We start from the raw sequence: 27,290 nt of genomic DNA, 5'->3' as shown, positions 1-27,290 counted from the left end.
GAAAAATCCTATTGGCTGATGCAATCAGCCAATAGGATTGAGTTCGCATTCTATTGGCTGTTCCAATTAGCCAATAGAATGCAAGCTCAATCCTATTGGCTGATTGGATCAGCCAATAGGATTGAACTTCAATCCTATTGGCTGATTGCATCAGCCAATAGGATTTTTTTCTACCTTAATTCCGATTGGCTGATAGAATTCTATCAGTCGATTGGAATTCTAGGGACGCCAACTTGGATGACATCATTTAAAGGAATATTAATTCGTCGGGTAGTCGTCGGCCTGGAAGGATGCTCCGCGGCGGATGTCTTGAAGATGGACCCGCTCCACTCCGGACTTGGTGCGCGGCTTTTTGACCGCTTTCTTGATCATTTTGGCGAATGCAAGAAAGTCGACGGCTTGATAACTAGAGGCCAGAGTGTCTAATTTGCAAATACGCATAATCTCTATTAACTAAATTAAATTCCTGCTTAAACTCTGAGTAGGATTTAACCTCAGCATTATCTGGAGTAATAAATTGCATTATTACTGAAAGGCTTTTTTCTTTCCATTTTGTGAATACTTTATTTCTGGGAAATCAGGATTACCATTTATTGTTAAATATTTTTAAATCATGGGCGATTGAATGTAAGGAGAAAGGTTTTATTAATTATTTTTCTATTTCTAAAACGGAATAATAAGAGCTCTCTCCAAGCCATTCTACAACTATTTTAGCTAAATTAATTGTGTTATATAATTCCAAGTTAGGGAGGCCCATACCACTGAATTCTTTGGTTAGACTTAATTTTTTACTTGCTATCCTTGGTTTTTTAGAAGCCCATAAAAATCTTGTTTATACTTTCTGTAGGTCAAATAAATCTTTTTTCTTCAATAGAAAGGATATATTTTGAGTAATATACAAGATTTTTGGAAGAGCTATCATTTTAAAGATATTTACTCTGCCGGATAGTGAAAGCGGTAATTTAATCCAATTCGCAAAATTTTCCTTTATCTTGCTAAAAATTGGAGGAACGTTCAATGCATACCATTTATCTATATCTACCGCAATTTGAATTCCCAAATATTTAAATGAGGAAGTAACTATATTAAATGGATTATTAGTATTGGATTCTTTACCTCTATGTATCCATAATATATCTGATTTTGATGTATTAACCTTATACCCAGATAAAGAACTATATTCGCTTATTATCTCAAGAATATTAGGAATAGTTTCTTTTGTATTTCTTACAAACAACAATAAATCATCATCATAGAGTGCCAGTTGAATTTCTCTACCTTCAACTGGGATACCCTGAATTTTCTTTCTAATCATAATAGCCAATGATTCTATTGCAATATTAAAAAGTAAAGGCGACATGGGGCAGCCTTGTCTCGTTCCTCTTCCCAAACTAATTCTTCTAGATAATATACCATTTACTAATATATGCGCATAGGGTGCATTATATATCTTTTTTATCAGTACAAGACAGTTTCCCGTAAAATCAATTTTTTTTTAAAGAAAAGAATAAATGATCCCAATAAATAGAATCAAAGGCTTTTTCAGCATCTACCAAGATGATTGCCTTATCAACCGTTGCTAATTCCAACCCTGTTTTAGCCTGGTTTTTATAGTAATCTAAAATTAACGTAACCTTTCTAATATTAGCAGCCGAGTTTCTTCCCTTCATGAAACCTGTTTGGTCAGCATGTATCACTACTTTTAATGGGAGTTGAAAACGTGTGACTATAATGTTTTTCAATAACTTATAATCAGAGTTTAGTAATAATATAGGCCTATATGAATCTTTTGACTCTGGGTGTTTATTTTGTTTCAATATGAGAGTTGTCCAAGATACTGTAAAATTTTTAGACATTTCATTTCCTTCTGTATAATAACGATTAAATAATTTTGTTAACACCAGAGATAACTCTGTACTCAATAATTTATAAAACTCATTTGGGAGAAGATCAGGACCTGGTCTTTTATGACCTGCCAGTTTACCAATAGCTTTAACAATTTCCTCCCCCTGAATGGGTGCGTTTATCAAATCAAGGGATTCTGTATTTATCTTACTGTTCTCAATTTTAGACCAAAATACTTCCATTTTATTCTTGTTGCTTTTTCTAGGTAAATATAACTCTTGAAAGTGCTCAGTAAATGCTTCTAAAATTTCCTCCGTGTTTGATACTAGTTTAGCTTTATGTTTTAAAGAATTAATCTCATGTGTCTTATTTCTAAATTTTATAATATTTGCCAATAGTTTCCCTGATTTATTTCCAAACCTGTAAAATTTGGCTTTCAATTTTAGGTCCATTTGTGTTGCCTTATGTATCAACAGCGTGTCTCTTTCTTTTCTTGCTTTATTATACTTATCCCAATTTTTTTTACCGACGGTTTACTGGTATAATTATTGAATGAGTTAGTCTTATAGCTTCTTCCTCTCTTTTTTGCTTTTTCTTTATTATACTCATATATGCTATAATTTTGCCTCTCAGAACCGATTTTGCTGCTTCTCATAGGATTTCTGGTTTACTTAGATACTCGTTATTAAGTTCTATATAATCTTCCCACTTACGCTTAAGAAAAGATTTAAATTTAAAATCATTAACTAGATATACAGGAAATCTAAATATTCTAAAATAATTTTTTATATTAGGAATTGCAATTTTCAGAGATATGGGAGCATGGTCCGAAAGTGTAATTTTATTAATTTTTATAGATATATTTTCAGTCTGTAGTCTCTCTGATATTAAAAAAAAAATCAATCCTAGAGTAGGATCTATGCACTTTAGATAGACAAGTAAATTGCATCAGTGTATTTCATTCTCCATATATCCTTAATTTTTAGGTAACTAGTTATTTTCCTAACTAACCTTTCTTCTAATTTATCTCTTCTTGTTTTAAACGTAGACTTCTTATCCGGTCTAAATCTATCTAACGGGACTTGGGGAGCCATGTTAAAGTCACCACCCATAATAAGGATACCCTCTGATACTTACATTATTTTTTATTGTATATGTAGCCAAAAATGTGGGGGGAAATTATTAGGACCATATACGTTGCAAATTGTGTATATTTTTTCCTCAATTTTTAATTTTTAGGTAACTAGTTATTTTCCTAACTAACCTTTCTTCTAATTTATCTCTTCTTGTTTTAAACGTAGACTTCTTATCCGGTCTAAATCTATCTAATGGGACTTGGGGAGCCATGTTAAAGTCACCACCTATAATAAGGATACCCTCCGATACTTCCATTATTTTTGATTGTATATGTAGCCAAAAATGCGGGGAAAAATTATTAGGACCATATACGTTGCAAATTGTGTATATTTTTTCCTCCAATTTTTATTTTTAAAATCAAGTATCGTTCTTCTTTATCTATAAATTTATCAATTAAAATGTATTTCAGATTTTTCTCCATTAATATTGCTACTCCTTTCTTCTTACATACGCACGGTGTTGCAAAGACCTCCTCTACCCAACCTGTCTTAAGTTTTATAATTTCACCCTCTTTAAGATTTGTTTCTTGAAGTAGTGCAATATTTACTCCTAAATCTTTTAAGTGTTTTACGATTGCTTTTCTTTTCATGGGTGAAGTTATTCCCCATGTAACAAATTTTAATTCCCTATCCATATTATATAAATTTCAAAAATAAAAATAAAGTCCTCAGAGAGGAGTGAGAGAGGGAAAAACAAACAAACCCCCCCCCCCCCCCCCAAAACAAAGCACGTCCTGGCTTAAATTTCCAAACATTTTACATAATTTCTATATTTTATCAGTCTTAACAACCAAATTATCCTTTTAAATGTTGTAAAAAATTCTGGGCTTCATGTGGATTATTAAAATTTTTAACCCCTCCTTCTTGATATACTTTTATTTTAGCGGGATAAATTATTGTTGCATTATAACCCCTATTTATCATTTAGGTACATATAGGAGCCATTTCTTTCCTCTTATTGGAGACTTCTGATGAAAAATCTTGAAAAATGAGCAACCTTTTCTCCTTGTATAATTTTTTTTTTTCCCCTATGGTACTGTAGAATTCTAACCTTATCCTGATAATTCAGGACTTTGAAAATAACAGGCCTGGGGTTTAAATTATTTTGCCTTTTTTGGCCTAGCCTGTGTGCTCTTTCAACTACCAATGTCTGCTCCCTGATTGGAAATTCTAGAATTTTAGGTAGGTCTTCTGTGACCCACTGGATTACATTTTCATGGTCTTTTTCTGCTAAGCCTATGATTTTTAAATTATTTCTCGAGGTCTTAAATTTTTAACTATAAGGCCAATACTGTCTTCTCATTCATTTCTGGATAGTTTTTCTGTACTATAGAATTGTCCTCTAAATCTGAAATACGCTGTTCCGCTTCAGCTAATCTTTAAGAAAATTGTCTCACTTCCATTGTGAGCGACGATATTTCAGATTTTATTTCTTTAAATTGGAGTAAGTATCTGACATTTCTTTAACCAATAACTGCATATCAAATTGATTTGTGGGTAAATTTCGACTCCCGCTACTTATGTCCAAGGCGTCTACACTGCCTTTAGTCTTTTTCTCTGGCCGCCATCCCTAGAGATTGTTTCTTATTGTGAATTAAATACTTGTCCATACACAACCGTGTAGGACCACACCAAGTGAATTCCCTTTTTCCTTTAGTTTAATATAGTTTAATGTAATTTTAGTATAATAGTTTAGGTTAATTAATAGTTTAATATAGTTTAATGTAATTTTAGTATAATAGTTCGGGTAGGTTAATTAGTAGTTTAATATAGTTTAATTTAATTCTAAAGGTAAGTTTAAATTTATTATAAGATAGGGATGTTAGGTTTAGGGGTTAATAGCTTAATTTAGTTTATGGCGATGTGGGGGGCTTGCGGTTTAGGGGTTAATAGGTTTAGTAATTGGTAGTGATGTGGGAGGCCAGGGGTTTAGGGGTTAATACTTTTATTTAGTTGCGGTGGGCTCCGGGAGCGGCGGGATAGTGGTTAATAATTTTATTTAGTTGCGGTGTGGTCCGTGAGTGGCAGGGAAAGGGGTTAATTCATTATTTAGGTGACGGCGGGGTCAGGGAGCGGCGGAATAGGGGTTAATAACATTATGTAGGTGGCGGCGATGTCGGGGTGGCAGATTATGGGTGTTTAGACTCGGGGGGTTATATTAGAGTGTTAGGTATAAACGTAACTTTCTCTTGTAAAGGTGTATCCAGTCCACGGGTTCATCCATTACTTGTGGGATATTCTCCTTCCCAACAGGAAGCTGCAAGAGGACACCCACAGCAGAGCTGTCTATATAGCTCCTCCCCTAACTGCCACCCCCAGTCATTCTCTTGCAGCTCTCGACAAGAAAGGAAGTATCAAGAGAGATGTGGTGACTTAGTGTAGTTTTTACCTTCAATCAAAAGTTTGTTATTTTTAAACGGTACCGGCGTTGTACTGTTTTTACTCTCAGGCAGAAATTGGAAGAAGACTTCTGCCTGGAGGTTTGAAGATCTTAGCGGTTTGTAACTAAGGTCCATTGCTGTTCTCACACATAACTGAAGAGTATGGAAAGAAAACTTCAGTTGGGGGGACGGTCTGCAGATTACCTGCTTTGAGGTATGTTCAGTATATTTTTTTCTAGAGAGATGATAAGGTCTAGAAAATGCTGACAGTGCCTGGTATATTTAAGGTAAGCCTGATACAGTGATTTAACAACAACTGGGATCATGCTTGCAAAAAGGGATAATATTCATGTTAATACCTATATTACTTAGTGTAAAAACGTTTGTATGATTTATAAATAAAAACGTTTTTTCTCTGAGGGTGATAAATCTTTATTTGGGGCCTAGTTTCCACATGGCTTGTTAGATTACTCCTAGGAGTACTTTTTTAAGGCCCTCTGACTTTGAGTGCATGGTGGGAGGGGCCTATTTTCGTTTTCAGTCTGAGACATCCAGCTTCCCTGAAGGAGTCCTCTGGCTTATAGGACCTCTATAGAGGGTTTTGTTCCTGCAAAAATCGTTTTTAAGGGCAGGTAGGAGCCACAGCAGAGCTGTGGCAGTGTGTTTGACTGTTTGTTAACAGGTTTAATGTGTTTCTAATTCGTTTTTTGGGCCTGAGGGGTTAATCATCCATTTGCAAGTGGGTGCAATGCTGCTTTAGTCCCTTATACACACTGTAAAAATTTCGTAGAGTTTACTACTTTCTCTTGTTAAGTGTATCCAGTCCATGGATCATCCATTACTTGTGGGATATTCTCCTTCCCAACAGGAAGTTGCAAGAGGATCACCCACAGCAGAGCTGCTATATAGCTCCTCCCCTCACTGCCATATCCAGTCATTCTCTTGCAACTCTCAACTAAGATGGAGGTCGTAAGAGGACTGTGGTGTTTTATACTTAGTTTATTTCTTCAATCACAAGTTTATTTTTAAATGGTACCGGAGTGTACTGTTTATCTCAGGCAGTATTTAGAAGAAGAATCTTCCTGCGTTTTCTATGATCTTAGCAGAAGTAACTAAGATCCTTTGCTGTTCTCACATATTCTGAGGAGTGAGGTAACTTCAGAGGGGGAATAGCGTGCAGGTTTTCCTGTAATAAGGTATGTGCAGTTAAAATATTTTTCTAGGGATGGAATTTGCTAGAAAATGTTGCTGATACCGCAGTAATGTAAGTAAAGCCTTAAATGCAGTGATAGCGACTGGTATCAGGCTTATTAATAGAGATACACACTCTTATAAAAGTGTATTTTAAAACGTTTGCTGGCATATTTAATCGTTTTTTTACATATGTATGGTGATAAAACTTATTGGGGCCTAGTTTTTTCCACATCGCTGGCTTGAATTTTGCCTAGAAACAGTTCCCTGAGGCTTCCCACTGTTGTAATATGAGTGGGAGGGGCCTATTTTGGCGTTTTTTTGCACAGCAAAAATTACAGACACAGACATCCAGCTTCTTCCTGCATGATCCAGGACTTCTCTGAAGGGCTCAAAAGGCTTCAAAAGTCGTATTGAGGGAGGTAAAAAGCCACAGTAGAGCTGTGGCAGTTGTTGTGACTGTTTAAAAAACGTTTTTGTCATTTGTCCGTTTTTGGTATTAAGGGACGGCCCCCTATCCGGAAACGGATCTAGTGGGGGGCAGACTTTCTCTCTTCGCCCAGGCGTGGGCAAGAGATGTTCAGGATCCCTGGGCGTTGGAGATCATATCTCAGGGATATCTTCTGGACTTCAAAGCTTCTCCTCCACAAGGGAGATTTCATCTTTCAAGGTTATCAGCAAACCAGATAAAGAAAGAGGCATTCCTAAGCTGTGTGCAAGACCTCCTAGTAATGGGAGTGATCCATCCAGTTCCGCGGACGGAACAAGGACAGGGATTTTATTCAAATCTGTTTGTGGTTCCCAAGAAAGAGGGAACCTTCAGACCAATCTTGGATCTAAAGATCTTAAACAAATTCCTCAGAGTTCCATCATTCAAAATGGAAACTATTCGGACCATCCTACCCATGATCCAAGAGGGTCAGTACATGACCACAGTCGACTTAAAGGATGCCTACCTTCACATACCGATTCACAAAGATCATCATCGGTTCCTAAGGTTTGCATTTCTAGACAGGCATTACCAATTTGTAGCTCTTCCCTTCGGGTTGGCCACTGCCCCGAGAATTTTTACAAAGGTTCTGGGCTCACTTCTGGCGGTTCTAAGACCGCGAGGCATAGCGGTGGCTCCGTATCTAGACGACATCCTGATACAGGCGTCAAGCTTTCAAATTGCCAAGTTTCATACAGAGATAGTTCTGGCATTTCTGAGGTTGCATGGGGGGAAAGTGAACGTGGAAAAGAGTTCTCTATCACCACTCACAAGAGTCTCCTTCCTAGGGACTCTTATAGATTCTGTAGAAATGAAAATTTACCTGACGGAGTCCAGGTTATCAAAACTTCTAAATGCTTGCCGTGTCCTTCATTCCATTCCACGCCCGTCAGTGGCTCAGTGCATGGAAGTAATCGGCTTAATGGTAGCGGCAATGGACATAGTGCCATTTGCGCACCTGCATCTCAGACCGCTGCAATTATGCATGCTAAGTCAGTGGAATGGGGATTACTCAGATTTGTCCCCTCTACTAAATCTGGATCAAGAGACCAGAGATTCTCTTCTCTGGTGGCTTTCTCGGGTCCATCTGTCCAAGGGTATGACCTTTCGCAGGCCAGATTGGACGATTGTAACAACAGATGCCAGCCTTCTAGGTTGGGGCGCAGTCTGGAATTCCCTGAAGGCTCAGGGATCGTGGACTCAGGAGGAGAAACTCCTCCCAATAAATATTCTGGAGTTAAGAGCGGTATTCAATGCTCTTCTAGCTTGGCCTCAGCAACACTGAGGTTCATCAGATTTCAGTCGGACAACATCACGACTGTGGCTTACATCAACCATCAAGGGGGAACCAGGAGTTCCCTAGCGATGTTAGAAGTCTCAAAGATAATTCGCTGGGCAGAGTCTCACTCTTGCCACCTGTCAGCAATCCACATCCCAGGCGTAGAGAACCGGGAGGCGGATTTTCTAAGTCGTCAGACTTTTCATCCGGGGGAGTGGGAACTCCATCCGGAGGTGTTTGCTCAACTGGTCCATGGTTGGGGCAAACCAGAACTGGATCTCATGGCGTCTCGCCAGAACGCCAAGCTTCCTTGTTACGGATCCAGGTCCAGGGACCCGGGAGCAACGCTGATAGATGCTCTAGCAGCTCCTTGGTTCTTCAACCTGGCCTTTGTGTTTCCACCGTTTCCTCTGCTCCCTCGACTAATTGCCAAAATCAAACAGGAGAGAGCATCGGTGATTCTGATAGCGCCTGCGTGGCCACGCAGGACCTGGTATGCAGACCTAGTGGACATGTCATCTCTTCCACCATGGACTCTGCCTCTGAGGCAGGACCTTCTAATACAAGGTCCTTTCAATCATCCAAATCTAATTTCTCTGAGACTGACTGCATGGAGATTGAACGCTTGATTCTATCAAGGCGTGGCTTCTCCGAGTCAGTCATTGATACCTTAATACAGGCTCGGAAGCCTGTCACCAGGAAAATCTACCATAAGATATGGCGTAAATATCTTTATTGGTGTGAATCCAAGAGTTACTCATGGAGTAAGGTTTGGATTCCTAGGATATTGTCCTTTCTCCAAGAGGGTTTGGACAAAGGCTTATCAGCTAGTTCTTTAAAAGGACAGATCTCTGCTCTGTCTATTCTTTTGCACAAGCGTCTGGCAGAAGTTCCAGATGTCCAGGCATTTTGTCAGGCTTTGGTTAGGATTAAGCCTGTGTTTAAAACTGTTGCTCCCCCGTGGAGCTTAAACTTGGTTCTTAAAGTTCTTCAGGGAGTTCCGTTTGAACCCCTTCATTCCATTGATATTAAACTTTTATCTTGGAAAGTTCTGTTTTTGATGGCTATTTCCTCGGCTCGAAGAGTCTCTGAGTTATCTGCCTTACATTGTGATTCTCCTTATCTGATTTTTCATTCAGACAAGGTAGTTCTGCGTACCAAACCTGGGTTTTTACCTAAGGTGGTTTCTAACAGGAATATCAATCAAGAGATTGTTGTTCCATCATTGTGTCCTAATCCTTCTTCAAAGAAGGAACGTCTTTTGCATAATCTGGACGTAGTCCGTGCCTTGAAGTTTTACTTACAGGCTACTAAAGATTTTCGTCAAACATCTGCCCTGTTTGTCATTTACTCTGGACAGAGGAGAGGTCAAAAAGCTTCGACAACCTCTCTCTCCTTTTGGCTTCGGAGCATAATACGCTTAGCCTATGAGACTGCTGGACAGCAGCCCCCTGAAAGGATTACAGCTCATTCTGCTAGAGCTGTGGCTTCCACCTGGGCCTTTAAAAATGAGGCCTCTGTTGAACAGATTTGCAAGGCTGCGACTTGGTCTTCGCTTCACACCTTTTCAAAATTTTACAAATTTGACACTTTTGCTTCTTCTGGATATGGCAGTGAGGGGAGGAGCTATATAGCAGCTCTGCTGTGGGTGATCCTCTTGCAACTTCCTTTTGGGAAGGAGAATATCCCACAAGTAATGGATGATCCGTGGACTGGATACACTACAAGAGAAATAAATTTATCAGGTAAGCATAAATTATGTTTTTTTTCACTGTTTTGCAGTTTATGTGGTAGTTTTTTTCTCTTAAAGGCACAGTACCGTTTTTTATTATTGCTTTTTTCACATTTATTAAAGTGTTTTCCAAGCTTGCTGGTCTCATTACTAGTCTGTTAAACATGTCTGACATAGAGGAAACTCCTTGTTCATTATGTTTAGAAGCCATTGTGGAACCCCCTCTTAGAATGTGTACCAAATGCACTGACCTTTCTATAAGTTATAAAGACCATATTATGGCTTTTAAAGATTTATCACCTGAGGTTTCTGAGACTGACAAAAGGGAGGTTATGCCATCTAGCTCTCCCCACGTGTCAGAACCTATAACTCCCGCTCAAGGAACGTCAAGTACATCTAGCGCGTCCAATGCGTTTACTTTACAAGACATGGCGGCAGTTATGAATCATACCCTCACAGAGGTATTGTCCAAACTGCCAGGGTTACAAGGAAAGCGGGACAGCTCTGGGGCTAGAACAAATACAGAGCTCTCTGACGCTTTAGTAGCTATGTCTGATATACCCTCACAATGTGCAGAAGTTGAAGCAGGAGAGCTTCTATCTGTGGGTGACTTCTCTGATTCAGGGAAGGCGTTACTTCAGTCTGACTCTGAAATGACAGCATTTAAATTTAAGCTTGAACACCTCCGCGTGTTGCTCAGGGAGGTTTTAGCGACTCTGGATGACTGTGACACCATTGTAGTCCCAGAGAAATTGTGTAAAATGGACAAATACTTTGCAGTGCCTGTTTACACTGATGTTTTTCCAATCCCTAAGAGGTTTTCAGAAATTATTACTAAGGAATGGGATAGACCAGGTGTGCCGTTCTCTCCCCCTCCTGCTTTTAAGAAAATGTTTCCTATAGATGCCTACATGGGACTTGTGGCAGACGGTCCCTAAGGTGGAGGGAGCAGTCTCTACCCTAGCTAAGCGTACAACTATTCCTGTCGAGGACAGTTGTGCTTTCCTAGATCCTATGGATAAGAAATTAGAGGGTTTCCTTAAGAAAATCTTTATACAACAAGGTTTTATTCTCCAGCCTCTTGCATGCATTGCCCCAGTCACTGCTGCAGCGGCTTTCTGGTTCGAGTCTCTGGAGGAGGCTTTACAGGTAGAGACCCCGTTGGATGATATCCTTGACAGGCTTAAAGCTCTTAAGTTAGCCAATTCATTTATTTCTGACGCCATTTTTCATTTAACCAAGCTAACGGCTAGAAATTCAGGTTTTGCCATTCAGGCACGTAGGGCGCTATGGCTTAAATCCTGGTCAGCTGATGTCACTTCAAAGTCTAAACTTCTCAAGATCCCATTCAAAGGGCAGACCCTATTTGGGCCTGGACTGAAGGAGATCATTTCTGATATTACTGGAAGAAAAGGCCACGCCCTTCCCCTGGATAGGTCCAACAAGTTAAGGACCAAACAGACTAATTTTCGTTCCTTTCGAAACTTCAAGAGTGGCACAGATTCATCTTCCTCTTCTACAAAACAAGAGGGAAATTTTGCCCAGTCCAAGCCAGTCTGGAGACCTAACCAGGCTTGGAACAAGGGGAAACAGGCCAAAAAGCTTGCTGCTGCCTCTAAGACAGCATGAAGGAGTAGCCCCCGATCCGGGACCGGATCTAGTGGGGGGCAGACTTTCTCTCTTCGCCCAGGCTTGGGCAAGAGACGTCCAGGATCCCTGGGCTCTGGAGTTTGTTTCCCAGGGATATGTTCTGGATTTCAAAGCCTCATCTCCAAAGGGGAGATTTCATCTCTTACAATTATCTGCAAACCAGATAAAGAGAGAGGCATTCTTACATTGCGTTCAAGACCTACTAGTTATGGGAGTGATCCACCCAGTTCCAAAGGAGGAACAGGGGCAGGGCTTCTATTCAAATCTGTTTATAGTTCCCAAGAAAGAGGGAACTTTCAGACCAATCTTGGATCTCAAGATTCTAAACAAATTTCTCAGGGTCCCATCCTTCAAGATGGAGACTATTCGAACCATCCTACCTATGATCCAGGAGGGTCAATATATGACTACCGTGGATTTAAAGGATGCTTATCTACATATTCCGATACACAGGGATCATCATCAGTTTCTCAGGTTCGCCTTCCTAGACAGGCATTACCAGTTTGTGGCTCTTCCCTTCGGGTTAGCCACGGCACCAAGAATCTTTACGAAGGTTCTAGGGTCCCTTCTGGCGGTTCTAAGACCGCGGGGTATAGCAGTAGCCCCTTACCTAGACGACATCCTGATACAGGCGTCAACTTTTCATATCGCCAGGTCCCATACGGACATTGTTCTGGCATTCCTAAGGTCTCACGGGTGGAAGGTGAACGAAGGAAAGAGTTCTCTCTCACCTCTCACAAGAGTTTCCTTCCTAGGAACTCTGATAGATTCAGTAGAAATGAAGATTTATCTGACAGAGGTCAGGTTGTCAAAACTTCTAACTTCCTGCCGTGCTCTTTATTCCATTTCTCGTTTGTCAGTGGCTCGGTGTATGGAGGTAATCGGATTAATGGTAGCGGCAATGGACATAGTTCCGTTTGCCCGCCTACATCTCAGACCACTGCAACTTTGCATGCTCAATCAGTGGAATGGGGATTACACAGATTTGTCCCCTCTACTAAATCTGGATCAAGAGACCAGGGATTCTCTTCTCTGGTGGCTATCTCGGGTCCATCTGTCCAATGGAATGAGTTTCCGCAGGCCAGAATGGACTATAGTAACGACAGATGCCAGCCTTCTGGGCTGGGGTGCAGTCTGGAACTCCCTGAAGGCTCAGGGTTCGTGGACTCAGGAGGAGGCCCTCCTTCCGATAAACATTCTGGAACTAAGAGCGATATTCAATACTCTTCAGGCTTGGCCTCAGCTAGCTGCGGTCAGGTTCATCAGATTTCAGTCAGACAACATCACGACTGTAGCCTATGTCAACCATTAGGGGGGAACAAGGAGCCCCCTGGCAATGTTGGAGGTTTCAAAGATAATTCTATGGGCAGAGGTTCACTCTTGCCATCTCTCAGCTATCCATATCCCAGGAGTAGAGAACTGGGAGGCGGATTTTCTAAGTCGGCAGACTTTTCATCCGGGGGAGTGGGAGCTCCATCCGGAGGTATTTGCCCAGTTGATCCAACTTTGGGTCAAACCAGAACTGCATCTCATGGCGTCTCGTCAGAACGCCAAGCTTCCTTGTTAAGGGTCCAGGTCCAGGGATCCCAAGGCAGCGCTGATAGATGCTCTAGCAGCGCCCTGGTCCTTCAGCCTGGCTTATGTGTTTCCACTGTTTCCTCTGCTCCCAAGATTTTGACTTGGTATGCAGATCTGGTGGACATGTCATCCTTTCCACCATGGACTGTGCCGCTAAGGCAGGATCTTCTACTTCAAGGTTCCTTCAAACCTCCAAATCTAATTTCTCTATGTCTGACTGCTTGGAGATTGAACGCTTGATTCTATCAAAGCGTGATTTTTCCGAATCAGTCATTGATACCTTAATTCAGGCTCGAAAGCCTGTCACCAGGAAAATCTATCATAAGATATGGTGTAAATATCTTCATTGGTGTGAATCCAAGGGTTACTCATGGAGTAAGGTCAGGATTCCTAGGATATTATCTTTTCTCCAAGAAGGATTGGAGAAGGGATTGTCAGCTAGTTCCTTAAAGGGACAGATTTCTGCTCTGTCTATTCTTTTGCACAAACGTCTGGCTGAGGCTCCAGACGTTCAGGCGTTTTGTCAGGCTTTAGTTAGAATCAAGCCTGTGTTTAAACCTGTTGCTCCGCCATGGAGTTTAAATTTAGTTCTTAAAGTTCTTCAAGGGGTTCCATTTGAACCTTTGCATTCCATAGATATTAAGCTTTTATCTTGGAAAGTTCTATTTTTAATAGCTATCTCCTCGGCTCGAAGAGTTTCGGAGTTATCTGCTTTACAGTGTGATTCCCCTTATCTGATTTTCCATGCAAATAAGGTAGTGTTACGTACTAAACCTGGGTTTCTGCCTAAGGTGGTATCTAATAAGAATTTCAATCAGGAGATTGTTGTTCCTTCCCTATGTCTTAATCCTTTTTCAAAGAAGGAACGTCTATAACACAATCTTGATGTGGTTTGTGCTTTAAAGTTTTATTTACAAGCTACGAAAGATTTTCGTCCAACATCTGCTTTGTTTGTTGTCTACTCTGGACAGAGGAGAGGCCAAAAGGCTTCGGCAACTTCTCTTTCCTTTTGGCTAAGAAGCATAATTCGCTTAGCTTATGAGACTGCTTCTACTAGAGCAGTAGCTTCCACATGGGCTTTTAAACATGAGGCCTCTGTTGAACAGATTTGTAAGGCGGCGACTTGGTCTTCACTTCATACCTTTTCTAAATTCTATAAAATTTATACTTTTGCTTCTTCGGAGGCTATTTTTGGGAGAAAGGTCTTACATGCAGTGGTGCCTTCCATTTAAGTTTCCTGCCTTGTCCCTCCCTTCATCCGTGTCCTAAAGCTTTGGTATTGGTATCCCACAAGTAATGGATGAACCTGTGGACTGGATACACCTTTACAATAGAAAACAAAATTTATGCTTACCTGATAAATTTATTTCTCTTGTGGTGTATCCAGTCCACGGCCCGCCCTGTCATTTTAAGGCAGGTGTTTTTTATTTTTAAACTACAGTCACCACTGCACCCTATAGTTTCTCCTTTTTTTCTTGCTTGTCTTCGGTCGAATGACTGGGGGTGGCAGTTAGGGGAAGAGCTATATAGATAGCTCTGCTGTGGGTTTCCTCTTGCAGCTTCCTGTTGGGAAGGAGAATATCCCACAAGTAATGGATGAACCTGTGGACTGGATACACCACAAGAGAAATAAATTTATCAGGTAAGCATAAATTTTGTTTTTATTCTACCATAGAAATCAATCGGATATCTGGCAGCATCGAACATAAGCTTTCGCTGCTTTCAGACTCCCATTGATTCCTATGGCATCCGCGGCCTCCAGGGTGCCGGATTGAAAAGCAGGTACGCTGGGCCGGAATAGTGGCGAGCGTACCTGTTAGAAGTTTGATAGCTAGCAAAAGTTGTCAGATAGTGCCGAATTTGTATTCGGAACATCTGTAATGACGTAAGCATCGATCTGTGTCGGACTGAGACTGGCGGATCGTATGTTACGTCACAGATTTCAACTTTTGCCGGTCTGTAGGCTTTGATAAATAGGGCGAATCAGGCTCGCCACAATTAGGCTGCGAAGTTTCAGCGTATTTGCGGTTGACGGCATGATAAATAGGCCTCTATGTGTTTCTTGGTCGTGTATATGCAGGTTTATATAAAAATATATACATATTTCTTTTGGGGTAAACCCCCCCCCAAAAAAAAACGAACATGGCCCCCGATTCCAAATGATTTGAGTCCAATGGTTAAGAGATATTTTAAAATGTTTTTTTTTTCTTAAAGGACCAGTCAACACAGTAGATTTGCATAATCAACAAATGCAAGATAACAAGACAATGCAATAGCACTTAGTCTGAACTTTTAATGAGTAGTAGATTTTCTTTCTGACAATTTTAAAAGTTATGTCTTTTTCCACTCCCTCTGTACCATGTGACAGCCATCAGCCAATCACAAATGCATACACGTACCATGTGACAACCATCACCCATTCACAAACGCATACACACTTATTCTTGCACGTGCTCAGTTGGAGCTGGTGACTCAAAAAGTTTAAATATAAAAAGACTGTGCACATTTAGTTAATGGAAGTAAATTGGAAAGCTGTTTAAAATGGCTGCTCTTTCTGAATAATGAAAGTTTAATTTTGATTGAGTGTCCCTTTAAGTTCTCATGTATTTTGCTTTTGTAGTCCTTTTAGTAATGCTTGTAGTGTTAACTGTTTAAGCACTTTGATAAGAGTTAAATGTCCTTTATTTATGTTATCTTAATATTTTACTTCATCTTTCATTGTCAAGTAAAAACAAAGATGTGTATAACCAAATGGTTTGCTGACGATTTGCCTTGGAATTAGAGGAAGGTTAAACCTGTTAAGAAATTATTGTATTCCCTGCAAAAATCATAAAAAAAAACATAAATCAAAACTTAAAATCATAGCAAATAATAAAATAAATATTTTAATTTAATTGATTCATATACAATTATCATTATTGTCATCAAACATTCAGGGCCGGTGCAAGGATTTTTGGCCACAAAGGCGAGGATACATTTTGCGCACCACTTCCCCCCAATTACATACCATATACCTAAAGATAATTAATATATATATATATATATATATATATATATACACACTATATATAACAAGGTATGGGTATATACATATATAAGTAAGGTAACCTTGCCATCCCACAGCAGGTACTCACTGACACAGCTCGAGTTCCCTAACAACCCGGTACTCTCACAGTGCTGCCAGGAAAGAATGCTTGAGGAGTGGGGTTACACAATAACCAGACTGTCTGTACACACACTGTCTGCTCAGTAGTGTACAGTGAAAGCTGGTGTGCCTTCCTGGGATGAAAGAGGGATGAGTGGTGGGCCGTGGGAAGGACGTTAGGAACGGTACTCCAGGGCCCGGTGGCCGCAAATGGTTTGTGACCTTTGGGACCCTGGAAGTTCCGCCAATGATAAAGTGGGGGAAAAATTATTATTATTATTTTTTTAAAACACTGCTCTTCAAGCGCCTGCAAACATTACAATAAATGTTTTTGAAGCTGTTCTGTCCTTAAATGAAAGGATTTATAGATTCCTCCAGTTTCTTTGTTATTATATGTACATACATTTGTCAATATAATCTTGATACTATTCTTACATGTAATTTTGCTAAGGAATAATAATTGTACCTTAAACTGGACATCTGGGGATTTTAAGTGCAGAGAGTACTTGAAACATGCTCTCTTACCATTCTATTACATTTTCTATTTGTCACAGATGTGCTCCTTGATTTATATTGATGCTTGATGTAAGTCACTGTTGTGGCATTGTCTAATTGAATTTTGCCCAGCAGTCTGTCATGTAACCTGATCAAGCCTTCAAATCAGTGAATTCTGCTCATATTTCTTGAAGATTGATTGAAAGTGTGGCCTGCTGTTTAGCATCACTGGAACCAGTGAGCTGCAGGCTACTTTCAAGATTTAAAGACATAGATACAATTCACAGGGACACTAGAAAAGTAGACAGAAAAGAAACAGAAATAGAAGTTTGAGTAAATCCTTTTGAAAATAATATGAGAAAACTCATCTGCTTCCTCTCTCTCTGGGCCAGATTATCTAAATCTCACTGCTTAGACGAGATGATCTAAATGTGCACGTCTGTCCATGACAGGTGATGTTAAAGGGACACTAAACCCAGCATTTTTCTTACATGATTCCGATAGAGAAAACAATTTTAAACAACATTCCAATTTACTTCTATTATCTAATTTGCTTCAGTCTTTAGATATCCTTTCTAGAAGAAATAGCAATGCACATGGGTGAGCCAATCACACGAGGCATCTGTGTGCAGCCACCAATTAGCTGCTACTAAGCCTATCTAGATATGCATTTCAGCAAAGGATAACAGGAAAATTAAGCAAATTAGATAATAGAAGTAAATTAGAAGTTTGTTTAAAAATACAAGTTCTTTCTAAATCATGAAAGAAAAAAGAAAAAAAATGTGGGTTTTATGTCCCTTTAAACTTGATATATTGATCAGTGGCAGCTCGAGGGTTATTCAAATGGGGGTTCACAATATATAAATTGTGAAAATTAAATAAAATACCATATAAAAAAAAAATGTAAGCTTACATTCCTGCTTTTTCAAGTAAAGATTCCAACAGAACTGAGAAAATGTGATAATAGGAGTAAATTAGAAAGTTGCTAAGTGTCATCTGTGCTCAAAAGTAATGAAAGTGATGTCCCACTGTTGAGAGCTGGGAAGTGTAATGCTCTCAAGTCTACCTATCTATGTGCTCTTATATGTTAAAGGGACACTGAACCCACATTTTTTATTTTGTGATTCAGATAGAGCAGGCAAAATTAAGCAACTTTCTAATTTAATCCTATTATCAATTTATCTTCGTTCTCTTGCTATCTTTATGTGAAAAAGAAGGGATCTAGGCTTTTTTTGGTTCAGACTCTGGACAGCACTTTTTTATTGGTGGATGGGTTCAGACTCTGGACAGCACTTTTTTATTGGTGGATGGGTTCAGACTCTGGACAGCACTTTTTTATTGGTGGATGAATTTATCCACCAATCAGCAAGAACAACCCAGGTTGTTCACCAAAAATAGGCCGGTATCAAAACTTACATTCTTGCATTTCAAATAAAGATACCAAGAGAATGAAGAACATTTGATAATAGGAGTAAATTAGAAAATTGCTTAAAATTTCATGCTCTGGGGCCTAGTTATCAAGCCGTCAACCTCAAATACGCTGGAATTCCGCTGAAGAAGTCTTCGATCCGGCCGATGTCATCTTCCAAGAGGCGCTGAAGAGGTCTTCTATCCGGGCGAAGTCATCTTCCAAGCCGGGTCTTGAATCTTCCTTCCGCCGACGCGGAACCACCTTCTTCACCGACGGACTACGACGAATGACGGCTCCTTTAAGGGACGTCATCCAAGATGGCGTCCCCTCAATTCCGATTGGCTGATAGGATTCTATCAGCCAATCGGAATTAAGGTAGGAAAAATCTGATTGGCTGATGGAATCAGCCAATCAGATTGAGCTCGCATTCTATTGGCTGTTCCGATCAGCCAATAGAATGCGAGCTCAATCTGATTGGCTGATTGGATCAGCCAATCGGATTGAACTTGAATCTGATTGGCTGATTCCATCAGCCAATCAGATTTTCCTACCTTAATTCCGATTGGCTGATAGAATCCTATCAGCCAATCGGAATTGAGGGGACGCCATCTTGGATGACGTCCCTTAAAGGAGCCGTCATTCGTCGTAGTCCGTCGGTGAAGAAGGTGGTTCCGCGTCAGCGGAAGGAAGATTCAAGACCCGGCTTGGAAGATGACTTCGCCCGGATAGAAGACCTCTTCAGCGCCTCTTGGAAGATGACATCGGCCGGATCGAAGACTTCTTCAGCGCCGCCTGGATGATGACTTCATCGGATGGAAGATTTCTTCAGCGCCGCTTGGAGGATTAACTTCTTCCGCTCCGGATGTCCTCTTCAGTTCCATCGGTGGCTCGGCTGAGTGAAGACGACTCAAGGTAGGATGATCTTCAGGGGATTAGTGTTAGGTTTTTGTAAGGGGGGTTTGGGTTAGATTAGGGGTATGTGGGTGGTGGGTTTTAATGTTGGGGAGGGGTTGTATTTTTCTTTTACAGGCAAAAGAGCTGAACTTTTTGGGGCATGCCCCCACAAATGGCCCTTTTAAGGGCTGGTAAGGTAAAAGAGCTTTGAAATTTATTTAATTTAGAATAGGGTAGGGATTTTTTTTATTTTGGGGGGGTTTGTTATTTTATTAGGGGGCTTAGATTAGGTGTAAGTAGCTTAAAATTGTTGTAATATTTTTAACATGTTTGTAACTTATTTTTTTATTTTTTGTAACTTAGCTTTTTTTATTTTTTGTACTTTAGTTAGTTTATGTAATTGTATTTAATTGTAGTTATTTGTATGTAGTTTATTTAGTTAATTTAATGATAGTGTAGTATTAGGTTTAATTGTAACTTAGGTTAGGATTTATTTTACAGGTAATTTTGTATTTCTTTTAGCTAGGTAGTTATTAAATAGTTAATAACTATTTAATAACTATTCTAACTAGCTAAAATAAATACAAAGTTACCTGTAAAATAAATATAAATCCTAAGATAGCTACAATATAATTATTAATTACATTGTAGCTATCTTAGGGTTTATTTTACAGGTAAGTATTTATTTTTAAATAGGAATAATTTATTAAAGTATAGTGTAGTGTTAGGTGTAATTGTAACTTAGGTTAGGATTTATTTCACAGGTACATTTCTCTTTATATTAGCTAGGTAAGCTATTAAATAGTTAATAACTATTTAATAGTTATTGGACATGGTTAAAATAAATTGAAAGTTACCTGTAAAATAAATATAAATCCTAAGATAGCTAGAATATAATTATTATTTATATTGTAGCTATATTAGGGTTTATTTTAAAGGTAAGTATTTAGTTTTAAATAGGATTCATTTAGTTAATAAGAGTTAATTTATTTAGATTTATTTAATTAATATTTAAGTTAGGGGGGCGTTAGGGTTAGACTTAGGTTTAGGGGTTAATAATTTTATTACAGTGGCGGCGGCGTAGTGGGGGGCAGGATAGGGGTTAATAAATTTATTATAGGTGGCGACGGTGTAGGGGGGGCAGGATAGGGGTTAATAAATTTATTATAGGTGGCTACGGTGTAGGGGGGGCAGGATAGGGGTTACTAGGTATACTGTAGGTGGCAGCGGTGTCCGGGAGCGGCGGTTTAGGGGTTAATACATTTATAAGAGTTGCGGCGGGGTCTAGGAGCGGCGGTTTAGGGGTTAGTAACTTTATTTAGTTGCGGGGGGCTCCGGGGGCGCCGGTATAGGGGGTAGAACAGTGTAGTTTAGTGTGAGTGCTTAGTGACAGGCTAGCAATAAAGCTGGGAAAAAGCCGAAGGGCAGCGAGATCGGATGAGTGATAACTGTCACAGTCCGCTGCTCATCGCCCCGCGGCTTTTTGACAGCTTTATTTGATAACTTAGGCGAACATATTCAAGGTCCGCGGCGGCGAAGGTAGGCGAGCTTAGGCGGACGTATTGGGCCGGCGAAGCCAGAAAAGTAGACGGCTTGATAACTACCCCCCTCTATCTGAATCACAAAAGAAAAAAATTGGGTTCAGTGTCCCTGGCATTTATGCAGAGGAACAAGTACAATGTTCTGGAATGGCCATCCCAGTCCCCAGACCTGAATATTATTGAAAATCTGTGGGGTGATTTGAAGCGGGCTGTCCATGCTCGGCAACCATCAAACCTAACTGAGCTGGAGATGTTTTGCAAGGAGGAATGGTCCAAAATACCCTCATCCAGTTTCCAGACACTTATTACAGGCTATAGGAAGTGTCTAGAGGCTGTTATTTCTGCTAAAGTAGGCTCTACTAAATATTGATGCAATATTTCTGTTGGGGTGCCCAAATGTATGCACCTGTCTAATTTCATTTTGATGCATATTGCACATTTTCTGTTAATCCAATAAACCTCATTTCACTACTGAAATATTACTGTGTCCTTCAGTTATTTGATAGATCAAAATGAAATTGCTGATCCAAACACCCAATTATTTATAAATGAAAATCATGGAAATTGTCAGGGGTGCCTAAACTTTTGCATACAACTGTATATACTGTATATAGATACATAAACATATTTAGACAAAATCTCATAATTTTGAGTCCTTATAACTTTTGTATGCAAAATTTTTTGGAAATAATTTTTATTAGACAGTGTTATTATGAGTGTAACTGTACTTTGTAATGTATTTTTGATGTGTTTTGTGACACTTTTTAGAGTTTCCATCCAGTACGAGAGGGAGGAACTGATTTTTTCCAATGTCGCGGTATTAATTGCTTAGCGCTATTTTGATAAAATCCTAAATAATTTACTTTTTATTTGCATGGGAGTCGTGGTGGAAGCTTTGTTATAAAGTGTGAAAAGTCATATTGACTATTTAAAATCACGTTGATCAAATTGACCAAGTCGTTCCAGAAATTTGTTATGATTGGTCATGTCCACCAAATGTGATACAAGGTACTTGTCTCACCTCAACTCCTCCAACAAAGGTCAGGAGCCCTGGGGAATAAATGCTTTAAACGTTATGGATTCAGATAACATTAATAATTTGCAATTAGTCTCAAGAATACTTGATGAGACAGAGGATTTGGCAGCATGATAAAACATTTGTTGCCATTGTTTTTTGGTGAATGTGCGAGGTCGTTCTTTGTGCCAAGAATTAACGTAAGTGGGTTTAGAAGTAATGGAGGCTTGTAGAAGTAGTTTATATGTCAGGGAAAGAGTACAGTGGGTATTGAAAAGAATCACCCCCCTTGAAAATAATAAAATTTTGTTGATTTGCAGCCTGAAATAAAGACAGACACAGTTTTTGTTTATCCAGTTGTATTTACTCAGTGCAACTTATAATATCCAAGTGATAGATATAACATCAGACAAAAATAAAGACAATTCAAAAACAGAATCACTGAATTGGAAAAAGGATCACCCCCTTGTGTCAGTATTTTGTTGGACCACCTTTTGCTTTAATTACAGCCTTTAGTGTGTTGGGATATGTCTCTACTAACTTTGCACATCTAGACTGTGCAATATTTGTCCACTCTTCTTTGCAGAACTGCTCCAGTTCCGTTACATTTGATGGTGATCATTTGTGGACTGCAGTCTTCAAGTCATGCCACAGATATTCAATTGGGTTTAAGTCTGGGCACTGACTAGGCCATGCAAGGGCATTCACCTTTTTCTCCTTCAACCACTGTGTGGTCATGTTTGCTGTGTGCTTTGGGTCATTGTCATGTTGGAAGGTAAACCTTCCCATTGGCAACTTCATTGCAGAGGGCAGCAGATTGCCTGCTGCAGAGAAACAACCCCATAACAGGATAGTACCACCTCCATGCTTTACTGTAGGTATGGTGTTTTGGATTTCCTCTAGACATATCGTTTGGTGTTGAGGCCAAATAATTCAATTTTCGTCTCATCTGACCATAACACCTTTTTCCATGTGGCCTCAGAAACTCCTAGGTGTGTTATGGCAATGCTCAGTCGTGCCTGCATGTGGCCTGCCTTGAGGAGAATTTGTGATATTGTTGTCACATGCACACATTGACTACACTTTGTCATAAATTCCTGTAACTGCTTCAGAGTTGCTGTGGGCCTCTTGGTAGCCTCTCTGGCCAGTTTACTCCTGGCTCTTTCATCCTTTTTATTTAATTGTAGGTTTAGGTTAGGTGTTATTGTAACTTAAGTTAGGTTTTATTTTACAGGTACTTTTGTATTTATTTTAGCTAGGTAGTTATTAAATAGTTAATAACTATTTAGTAACTATTCTAGCTAGTTAAAATAAATACAAACTTGCCTGTACAATAAAAATAAACCCTAAGCTAGATACAATGTAACTATTAGTTATATTGTAGCTAGCTTAGGGTTTATTTTATAGGTAAGTATTTAGTTTTAAATAGGAATTATTTAGGTAATAATATTAATTTTTATTTAGATTTATTGTAATTATATTTAAGTTAGGGGGGGTTAGGGTTAGGTTTAGAGGTTAATACATTTAGTATAGTGGTGGCGACATTGGGGGCGGCAGATTATGGGTTAATAAATGTAGATAGGTGGCGGCGATGCTAGGGACGGCAGATTAGGGGTTAATAATATTTAACTAATGTTTGCGAGGTGGGAGTGCGGCGGTTTAGGGGTTAATTTTTATTATAGGTGCGGCTATGTCCGGAGCGCCAGATTAGGGTTAATCATTTTATTATAGTGCTTGCGATGCTGGAGGGCCTCGGTTTAGTGGTTAATAGGTAGTTTATGGGTGTTAGTTTACTTTTTAGCACTTTAGTTATGCGTTTTATGTTACGGCGTTGTACCATAAAACTCTTAACTACTGACTTTTAAATGTGTTAGGACTCTTGACGGGGTAGGGTGTACTGCTCACATTTTGGCCTCCCAGGACAGACTCGTAATAGTGCGCTATGGAAGTCTCATAGAAAAAAGACTTTACAAAGTTTACGTAAGTCGTTTTGCGGTAAGGCCACAAAAGTGTGCGGTGACCCTAAACATTCAAGACTCGTAATACCAGCGGGCATAAAAAAGCAGCGTTAGGACCTCTTAACGCTGCTTTTTTACCCTAACGCACAACTCGTAATCTAGCTGATAGTGTGTTAACATTGTAGGGTTAAATCAGAATCCAATCCTCGGTCAGAAATTGCACGCGCTTGCAATTTCTGACCAAGGATTGGATTCTGATTGGCTGATCATTTGAAGAAGAAGGTAGCTACGTAACGGTGGGGGGAGTTAGGCTGCCATATTTACATCATATTATAGAAGTTATCGATGATGATTACTAGGAGAAGCAAGTAGGTAAGACAAAAGGGGTACGGTGTGGGTGGATCTTCGTTTTTTATTTTTAAATATCGGATAATGTTATCTCGAGTGTTGACTGTCCCTTTAAAATATAGTTATATTTGTGTATTTGTAGAAGAAATAAAGCTGATTTTTAAAATAAAGTCACAATAACATATTTTAGATGACATAATGGTTGTCGGTTGTTTTAATGTGCTGAGAAATTATACAACTGGATGTTAAACAATATTTAAATTTATTGTATAAAACATTTGGATGGATTTATTGGTATAAAATGTTGATCACTCTATTTTTCTTAAAGTGAAAATAACGTTTGAGTAAAAATAAAAACAAATAATAGTTTTTTTTCTTTTGTTTCTCCTTTTGCAGTGTCCATGGACAATGTTGGTGAGAAAGGTGAGTTACATTTTTTCTTCAGCCTGATATATAGACATAGGGGCCTATTTACCAAAGTCTGTCGGACCTGATCCGACAGTGCGGATCAGGTCCGACAGACCTCGCTGAATGCGGAGAGCAATACGCTCTCTGTATTCAGCATTGCACCAGCAGCTCTTGTGAGCTGCTGGTGCAATGCCGCCCCCTAAAGATTCGCGGCCAATCGGCTGCCACCTGGGGGTTGTCAATGGCGGCGATGTCTGTCCGCCTGCTCAGAGCAGGCGGACAGGTTATGGAGCAGCGGTCTTTAGACTGCTGCTTCAAAACTGGTGTTTCTAACGAGCCTGCAGGCTTGCCAGAAACACGGGCCCTCAAGCTCCTTCCGGAGCTTGATAAATGGGCCCCATAGAGAGAGAGATACATAGATAAACAAATAGATAGACAGAGAGAGAGAGAGAGGGGGGAGGAGAGATAGACAGACAGACAGATAGATAGATAGATAGATAGATAGATAGATAGATAGATAGACACAGAGAGAGAGAGGGGGAGGAGAGATAGATAGATAGATACAGAGAGAGAGAGGGAGGAGAGATAGACAGATAGACAGACAGACTGATAGATAGATAGATAGATACAGAGAGAGAGAGGGAGGAGAGATAGACAGATAGATAGATAGATAGATAGATAGATAGATAGATAGATAGATAGATACAGAGAGAGAGAGGGAGGAGAGATAGATAGATAGATAGATAGATACAGAGAGAGAGAGGGAGGAGAGATAGACAGATAGATACAGAGAGAGAGAGGGAGAGAGACAGATAGAGATAGATACAGAGAGAGAGAGGGAGGAGAGATAGACAGATAGATACAGAGAGAGAGAGGGAGGAGAGACAGATAGATAGATAGATAGATAGATAGATAGATAGATAGATACAGAGAGAGAGAGGGAGGAGAGATAGACAGATAGACAGATAGATAGATACAGAGAGAGAGAGGGAGGAGAGATAGATAGATAGTTAGATGATAGATAGATAGATAGATAGATAGATAGATAGATAGATAGATAGATACAGAGAGAGAGAGAGGGAGGAGAGAGAGACAGACAGATAGATAGAACCTAGGTTCTTTACGGCTCTTGAGCGTACCTAGATAAACCTTTCAGCAAAGGATAACAAAAGAAGGAAGCAAATTAAATAATAGAAGTAAACTGGAAAGTTGTTTAAAATTGAATTATCTATCTGAATCAGAAAAAAAATATATTTTGTTGTTGTATGCTGTTAGATGACCTTACAATTTTATTAAATCTGTTTCTTGACTCATGATTGCAAAAGATCCTAATTTAGTGTAATACAACAGACTCTAGATGATAAACTGAAATTGTTTTAAAGGGTAAGAGGTAACCCATATATAGTTCTCTTTGTCTCTTATTAATTTTATTTTGTTTACCATCTGCTTATTTTAACACATTGCTCAATGTCTTGCAATGTATATTTCATATACAATATATACAGTTGTGCTCATAAGTTTACATACCCTGGCAGAATTTATTATTTCTTGGCCATTTTTCAGAGAATATGAATGATAACACAAAAACTGTGTTTACTCTTTTTAAATCATAATGACAACACAAACTACCCAAATGACCCTGATCAAAAGTTTACATACTGCAGTTCTTAATACTGTGTATTGCCCCCTATAACATCAATGACAGCTTGAAGTCTTTTGTGGTATTTTTGGATGAGGTTCTTTATCTTCTCAGATGGTAAAGATGCCCATTCTTCCTGGCAAAAAGCCTCCAGTTCCTGTAAATTCTTGGGCTGTCTAGCATGAACTGCATGTTTGAGATCTCCCCAGAGTGGCTCAATGATATTGAGGTCAGGAGACTGAGATGGCCACTCCAGAACCTTCACTTTATTCTGCTGTAGCCGATGACAATTCGACTTGGCCTTGTGTTTAGGATCAAATTAGCACTGCAAAACCTGTTGGCGCTCTACAAATACCTGATAATAATAATAATAATAATTTTCATGTTGAAATATCCAAGTACGTCCCATGCGCAGCTTCTGGGCTGAAGAATGCAAATTTTCCTCCAGTATTTTTTGATAACATACTGTATTCATCTTGCCATCAATTCTGACCAAATTTCCTGTGCCTTTATAGCTCACACATTCCCAAAACATCAGCGATCCACCTCCGTGTTTCACAGTAGGAATGGTGTACCTTTCACCATAGGCCTTGTTAACTCCTCTCCAAATGTAGCGTTTATGATTGTGGCCAAAAAGCTAAATTTTGGTCTCATCACTCCAAATGACTTTGTGCCAGAAGGTGTGAGGCTTGTCTCTGTGCTGTTTGGCGTATTGTAAGCGGGATACTTTGTGGCATTTGCGTAGTAATTGCTTTCTTCTGGCGACTCGACCATGCAGTCCATCTTTCTTCAAGTGCCTCCTTATTGTGCATCTTGAAACAGCCACACCACATGTTTTCAGAGAGTCCTGTATTTCTTTGCATCCCGAACACTTTTCCTGGCAGTTGTGGCTAAAATTTTAGTTGGTCTACCTGACCGTGGTTTGGTTTCAACAGAACCCCTCATTTTCCACTTCTTGAATAGAGTTTGAACACTGCTGATTGGCATTCTCAATTCCTTGGATATCTTTTTATATCCCTTTCCTATTTTATACAGTTCAACTACCTTTTCCCACAGATCCTTTGACAATTCTGTTGCTTTCCCCATGACTCAGAATCCAGAAACATCAGTGCAGCACTGGATGAAAGATGAAAGGGTCTGTCCGGAGTCCAAAA

General features: G+C 39.5%; 1 protein-coding gene across 4 annotated transcripts in view; it reads left to right on the top strand.

Moving 5' to 3' along the window:
• Positions 1-27,290, top strand: part of ZDHHC2 (zinc finger DHHC-type palmitoyltransferase 2) — a 479,179-nt gene that overhangs the window by 209,262 nt on the left and 242,627 nt on the right. For all 4 annotated transcript variants that reach the window (XR_008400731.1, XM_053703926.1, XM_053703923.1 and 1 more), the window contains exon 2: positions 24,486-24,512. Coding sequence is in view for 3 of the 4 variants with exons in the window: in XM_053703926.1 (XP_053559901.1) it covers positions 24,486-24,512 (27 nt within the window). In the remaining variant the exon portion in view is untranslated. The remainder of the gene's footprint in view (positions 1-24,485; positions 24,513-27,290) is intronic.

This window comes from Bombina bombina, chromosome 2 (genome assembly GCF_027579735.1).
Source record: "Bombina bombina isolate aBomBom1 chromosome 2, aBomBom1.pri, whole genome shotgun sequence".
Lineage (NCBI taxonomy): Eukaryota > Metazoa > Chordata > Amphibia > Anura > Bombinatoridae > Bombina > Bombina bombina.
This window is presented reverse-complemented; position numbering and strand designations above follow the sequence as displayed.